Raw genomic sequence first — 6,631 nt, 5'->3', positions numbered from 1 at the left:
GGCGAAGGGCTGGCTGCCCCCTGGCGGCCCCGGGGACAATGGGCTCCAAGGCATGGGCAAACCCCTTCCATTCCTGTTTAGAAGAAGAGGGGCACTCTGCACATCCCCGCGGTGCTGTGCGGTGCTGCCTGCGTCCCGCTGGGCCTCCTAGCCCTGAATATTTCCCCCCTGGCCGTTGCCAGTCCGCCTCCCCTTTACACTGAATTTGTTTTCCTTTCCCTCTCCCCAACCCCCTCGTCCTCACCCTGTAGGTTATTGCAGCCGACTGCAAGAGGGTCACAGTTCTGAAGTATTTCCTGGAAGCCCTTTGTGGACAAGAAGAGCCTTTGCTGGCATTCAAGGGTGGAAAATATGTGTCAGTGGCACCCGTCCCAGACGCCATGGGAAAGGAAATGGGAAGCCAAGAGGGAAAACAACTGGAAGATCAGGTACCGTGCGGGAAGAGCGCGCCTCGGTGAAGGAAGAATCACCCCTGTGGGGCCCAGCCTCTGCCTGCCCTGCAGCTCCCGCTATTTATAGCCGGCGTAGCTGCGTGTGCATTTTATGGGGGGAGGCAGAGGGGGGGCAAATGGTGCACAGCCCTTGTCTCCCGAGTGTACTTCGCTCGTGCCCTTTCCTGCCAGTCCAACCCGCCTGCCTCTATCTCGCCCGCTGCTATGAGTTCCAGATGCTGCTTTTTCATACCCGAAGCGGGGGGAGCTTTAATAACATGCAGCGCCGTGGCCTCAGGAGAGGAGGTGGGCGAGGGGGTGTCAGGGTTCAGCTTCAGGATCAAGTTTATAGCCGTGGAGCTCGTTGCGGCAGAGGCCTGAGCTCCAGCCTCCAGCACACGTACAGGAAGAGCTGACATTGGCGCCCCGTCCCTCCCCTGCCTCTCACATCCTGATGTGATTAAGGAATTCAACTCTTGTTTTTCTGCCCTTGCTTGTTCCTGTAGGCCTTGCTTCACTCCAGGCTCCGTGTGTGTGTTTAAGGGCCCTGCCAGCCGCTCTGCAGGTTGACTCTTTTCTTCTGTTTAATCTTGCAGTTGGAAAGGCCAGGGAAACAGGAGAGAGGGGCAGAGGCGTTGGGAGCGGGGAGCTGGGTGGCCCAGCGCTGCCCAGGCTCGCTCTGGGTCCCCTCCCTGCGCTGGGGCTGGGCGCTGCAGAGCCAGAGGGGGTATCGCCCCGTGCAGGGGACAGCACCTCGCCTCTGCTGGCGCTTGGTGGCCCGTGGCCCTGTGCACCCCAGGGAGCTGACGGCTGGAGGAGCCTAGAGCAAGAACATGCTCGGCACCCTCCTTGTCCCAGGTGATATTTTTTTGCACTGGGGCTCAGAGCAAAACCCCAGGCAGCAAGAGATGTCTCTGTAAGGTGGGAGACCTGGACCCTTGTCCTCTTCTGGAGGCAGTGCAGGAGGTTTTCAGGATGACACCGCCAAGAGCGTGTGATATGGGGGGATCTCCAGGTTCCACCCGGTGTCACGACAGGGACGCTCCTGCTCTACGGAGCACTCCTCTTGTTGGGTTGGTCCCTCCAGTTTCTGCTATGAACAAACACGGGATGCAGGATAGCTCCCTCCTGCCCCCTCCCCACAGTCTCTGCTCAGCTGTGGGAACCTCTGCGTGAGCTTGTTGCGCAACCCTGGAGCTTCCTCCTTGGGCTCTAAGCGCAAGGGAGCTTCCAGCTTGCCAGCATGACCACCACCAGCCTGGGCAAGTGGATCCCGATCCACCGCAGCGTATCTGCATCTGACACACGCTCTTCACCAAGGCCCTTGTGCGACACTGTCCCTCTGGCAGCATCCCCCCATCCCCTGTGGTCCAGGCTGTCCTGGCAGAGGGAAGTGAGCCTGAGGGCTCTGTCTTCCTCCTTCCCATGGCTAAAAAGTCACAAGGAGAGAAGAGTATGTGGTTCTGTGGCCAGACGGGTGTGTGGTCTGGGTGAAATGATTGAGTGTGAGACTGTGTAGTGTTGGGGTTCTTTAAATTAAGACTGCAGGCTCCTGCCCAAGTCCCTCCTTCTGACGTGTGCTATGGCAGCCTGCACAGGGCAGGGAGTATAGTGATGCTCTTATCCCTCTGGGAGATCCTCTTGTGCAGGATCCATCCCCTGCAGCCCTCTGCGGGCTCAGAGCAGGTCTTTCTGCCTGGGTCCCACCTGGGAGCTCTTCCCAGCCCCATCACAACCCTTGGCTTTTGTGCAGGGAAGGGGAGACTGGTACTGGCAAGGCTTGGGAAGGCCCATGGTCACTGCACTGGGGAGCAAGGGGGTCTGGGCAGGCCGAGGGGATTGTCTGGGTCAGCGGCAGAGCCTGGTTCGTGGGCAGCACGTGCCTGCAGGCAGATGCTGGTGGGACACATGCTGAGGAACAGGGACTTGTGGTCTCCCCTTTGGGCAGGGAGCCACTGGGGAGAGCAGCGAAGCTGGGGGTGGAGCTGGGTTGTGGCTGATCCCCAGTTGGACACCAGCCACCGCCTTCCACCCTCCTGTGTTCCAGAGATTTGGGTACATAGGGACAGGCCAGCGCAGTGTTCACCTGGGATAGGAACAGCATGGCCCATTCTGGGGCCTCCAGTTCAAGCAGTGCAGGCATACTGGGAAGGGTCTGCAGACCTTCTGGAGGGGAGAACCAGAGAAGGGTCTCTAGGGGAAGGTGAAGATGCAACATGGTCCAGAAGTGCCTATGCGGGTAGGAGGTTGGAGAACCAGGGACCCTTCAGTTCAGCAAAGACAAGGTTCCTGGCCAGCAGGAGCATGGCAAAGGCAGACTAGAAGTAGGGTGCAAATGCTAACAGAGGAAGTAATTAACCGTTGAAATGACTGACCTCAAGACACAGTGGATTCTCCATCAAGTGGGGCTTTAAAATAAAGATTGAGCATCTCCTTCTGAAACATCTGTTCCAGCTCAGCTGGAAGTTTGGGGGTGGGTGCAAGAATCCCTCTGGCCTATTCAGAGATGAAAATGGAGAAGGGGAAGGGACTCTTTGGTCTCCTGCGTTCATGGATCCGAGTTTCCTGTCAAGGTGATCAGCTTGCATGCCTAGCCTTGGATGAGGCAGCAGTGTTAGGGCAGCTTTGCACAGCGCCGGTGAGAAGCAGCATTTGTTCCAAGGGATGTGCAGCCTAAACAGCCGGGCAAAGCGGAGAGACAGGGAAATACCATGGCTTTACAGAACTGAAGCCTATAAAGCATCAGTGACTCGCCCAGGGCCGTGGGAAGAGTTTTCCAAGGCTAGGGAGTTTGATTTTAGAACAGCACTTCAGGTAGGACTGCCCCTGCCCTGCCTGGTTGCTGGCCTCCCTGCACCGTTACCTCCTGTCTCACCTTGTTATTTCCTGGATGTTTACTATTTATTTCTTTTGCTTGCTTCTTTTGGATGTTTAGAAATAGTCAGTCACCCATCAGCAAGCGGTGATGGACTGTGCCTGGCGGGAATTTGTCTGCTAGAAGGGGGAGAGCAGAACGAGCACGGTCCCTCCCACCAGCATCCCTTACAATGACTTCTCTCCTGTTTTTTGTCTTTCTGCGTTTCCTGGAAGAAGGAAGATGATGTGAGGATTGAGGCATTTGAAGATGATTCTGAGGCTGAAGGCAGCGGAGGAGAGATGGACATCAAGGAGCTCAGAGCCAAGAAGCAAGCCCTGGCCAGGAAAGTAGCTGAGCAACAGCGTCGTCAAGACAAGATTCAGGTAGGACGGGTTGTGCGACTGCAGTGCCCGAGGTAGCTGAGGAGCTGCTTTGCTTTGGTACGTGGGCTGATCCTGCCTCACTGTGCCAATGGTGTGCAGCCGTTTCCCTGCCACGCTTCAGGACCAGTGGCCTCTCAGGATGCCCCATAGCACCTTGAGCTTCCAGGGTGTCGGTGCCCTGCGCTGCCTCTGTGAAACCCGACAGCAAGCTTAGCTTTGGCCCTTTGGAAGGGCCAAATCGGTGTTGCTGTCCCCACCCAGGGTAAGATCTGCCCTCCCAGGCCCTGAGATGAATGTTTCAGGGACTCCTGGGACCCTCGTGAAGCCAGACACAGCTTCTCCATCAAGCTGCCAGCACACCCAGGAGCCCCTGGCAGGGGAGTGCTTTAGCTGATGGCTGTAGTGCAGTGTGTGCCAGGCAGCGAGCTGTCCCCTGGCCCGGAGCAGACGCTCCACAGCAGTGAGGTTCGGCGAGAAATCGGCTTTCCTGTACAGCGGGGCACAGGCAGACGGGGGAGAGGGTGGGACGTGAACGGCAGAGTTCATGTGGGAGCCAGCGGCAGGAAAAATAGTCTGCGAACGGCTGCTGCAGCCAGAGCGCCGCTTGCAAAGTGTTGCCATCGTTATGGGGACAAACAGACGGGATACGGGTGATCCTGTCCTGGCCCTGGCCTGATCTGAGCGTGTTTCCCAGTGGGAGCTGGTGAAGTAAACTGGTTGGACTGGGAGCAGACGCCTGGCGGTGCACACTGTTGCTTTAAGAGCAATCTCACATGCATGGCTGTTGGCTGCCTCGTTGCTCGCAACCCCTCTTCCTCCAGCCTCACAGCCCAGATGAGGATTTCTCAGCAGAGGAAAAATTCTCCCTAGCTCCCCTCCCCCTCACCTCCGCCCTCTCTAATGCCCAGGGCCCTTCACTTCCATAATTCTTCATTTTCCAGCCTTGAACGTAAGCCAGACACATCTGTCTGGCCATATGCGTGAACTCTGCAGTGTGTGCCGAGGTGGTTGTAAAACAGGGCTGCTGAAGGCCCTACTGGGAGAGCGTGCACATGTGTACCCTCCGGCTACTGGCGCCAGGCCCAGAACCACTGCGCTTCGCTTTTCCAAACCCACCCCAACCTTTCAGATTTTGCCTTTTTTCTTTTTTCATTTGAATTTTTGAGCAATTCATATCAAGGCGAAGGTAGAAGTTGCGCCGGGAGGGAGGGGCCGCCCCCGCAAGCGAGTCCATTATTGTTGGCAGGTACCTGGGTCACATTAATACAAGGAGGAAGAAAGCAGCAGTGAACGAGTGAGAGATTGGAGAGATGGGCTGTAAATTAAAGCGGCCTGAAGCCTTCCAGCCTCCCAGGGTTGTTAAGCGGGAGGTGTAAGTAAATTCCCCACTTCCCATTGCCTTGTACAGACACAGCAAACAGGAACTGCACATGTTCGGGGAGGGCAGCGTGCAGCAGATCCCGGCCCCGGCGACTAGCCCAGCTGCAGCAGGGCCCCCCGGGATGGCCGCTGCCCATTCTGCGGGGAGAGTGGGGGCTGCCTGATGCTGTCAGGGGCTTTCTCCCCTCGGCGTGCTCCTCCCTTCCTCCCCAGCCGTGCTGGGGCCGATGCTCGCAGGCGGAGAGAGGTCAAAACGAGGGTGTGGGCAGCTTCAGGGGCTGCACAGCTGAGAGCTGAGGTGCAGTTGGAGTCTGAAGGCGCGGGGTGGAGGAGAAGTCCTTGGGGCTTCGGTAAAGTCATCCAGCCCGCAGCTAGCTGGGAACAGCCCGGAGCAGAACATGTGTGCAGGCCCTGGTCCTCTCCCTGCCCTGGTACTGACCACGTGGCCGGGAGCCGGAGGAGCAGAGGAGCTCGGGTGGAAAGCGCTGCCTGGGGAGGCCAGGTCGGAGCCAGCTCAGCATCCACCCCCTCCACTTTCCCTCTCTTGGCCTGTGATCCTTGACCTTTCTGATCTTCCCAAGAGATTTTGTGTTTCCTGGGACCTGGGGACCTTCTGCCTTCCCTGTTACAGCCTATTTCTCTCATTCACTGCTCGCCTAGGGAGTTCACGTATCGGCTGCTCTCCGAGTCCCCCTTTCATTATCCTGGGGACAAGCCACAGCACCATGTATTCGTCCGAGTCCAGCAGATGCAGCTCGTGTCTCAGCACGGCTGAAAGCCTCAGCTCTCCACACACGGCCGTGTGGCTGTGCCTGCACAGAGGTGGGGACTGGGGTCCAGAGAGCCCAGGTGCCTCCTGTAGAGTCTGTGATGATGTGGGCAGGGACCCAGGGTTCGGGGCAAAGCCTTCATCTCTTGGCCATTCGCTTTCTTTCTCTGTGTTTTAACACTCCCAGCCCTGAGTTTTCCTTGCTCCCTCCACGCTGCATCCCTTGGCAGGCCGCTCTGTGCCAGAGGGGAGCTTCTCACAGCTAAATTCACTATCTTCTCCCCAGCAGGTTTTCTTGCACTGTCCCTGACTTTGCCATGCTCCCCACATCTTACTGCCCAGCTCTGCTGCTGCTGGAGATCATCCACCTGACATTTGTCCCAGCGTCACTGCTGCTGGTTACCCACCCTGCATCAGCTGGCAGGGCAGCCCCGTGGGTCCTTGTTGTAGCTCCCAACCACAACCAGTGCTGGGGTCACATTTACACCTCGAGGGGGATTTGGGCTTCACTGCGCTCCTTTGGTCCCTGCCCTGGCTGGGTGTGCACAGGACTGTGGCTCGAGCCGCTGGGGGAGTACAGGTCCAGGCAGGGTAAATGGCAAACAGGGGTGGCCCTCAGCCACTGCTGGCTGCAGAGGGAGCAGGAGAGCTCAGCTCCATTCCCCTACATGAGTTTGGACCCCAAAATCATCACTTTGAGGGGGGCAGATGGGCCAGAGCGGGGTTAGGTCGTAGTTTCTTGTGTCCCTGGGCAGCCCTGGTTGCAAGGAGGCAGCCCTTTGCTGCCTGGCCCTGGGTCATGGGTTGGGTG

General features: G+C 58.0%; 1 protein-coding gene across 1 annotated transcript in view; it reads left to right on the top strand.

Annotated features, from left to right (window-relative positions):
* The window catches only part of SMG6 (SMG6 nonsense mediated mRNA decay factor), a gene marked incomplete at its 3' end in the record, with an annotated part of 112,740 nt that overhangs the window by 97,380 nt on the left and 8,729 nt on the right, over positions 1–6,631 (top strand). The window contains exons 13-14 of the mRNA XM_009334298.1: positions 252–428; positions 3,522–3,671. Coding sequence (XP_009332573.1) covers positions 252–428; positions 3,522–3,671 — 327 coding nt within the window. The remainder of the gene's footprint in view (positions 1–251; positions 429–3,521; positions 3,672–6,631) is intronic.

Source organism: Pygoscelis adeliae, unplaced genomic scaffold, assembly GCF_000699105.1.
Source record: "Pygoscelis adeliae isolate BGI_AS28 unplaced genomic scaffold, ASM69910v1 Scaffold531, whole genome shotgun sequence".
Lineage (NCBI taxonomy): Eukaryota > Metazoa > Chordata > Aves > Sphenisciformes > Spheniscidae > Pygoscelis > Pygoscelis adeliae.
The sequence above is the reverse complement of the archived record's forward strand: the minus strand, read 5'-3'. Positions and strand labels throughout refer to the sequence as shown.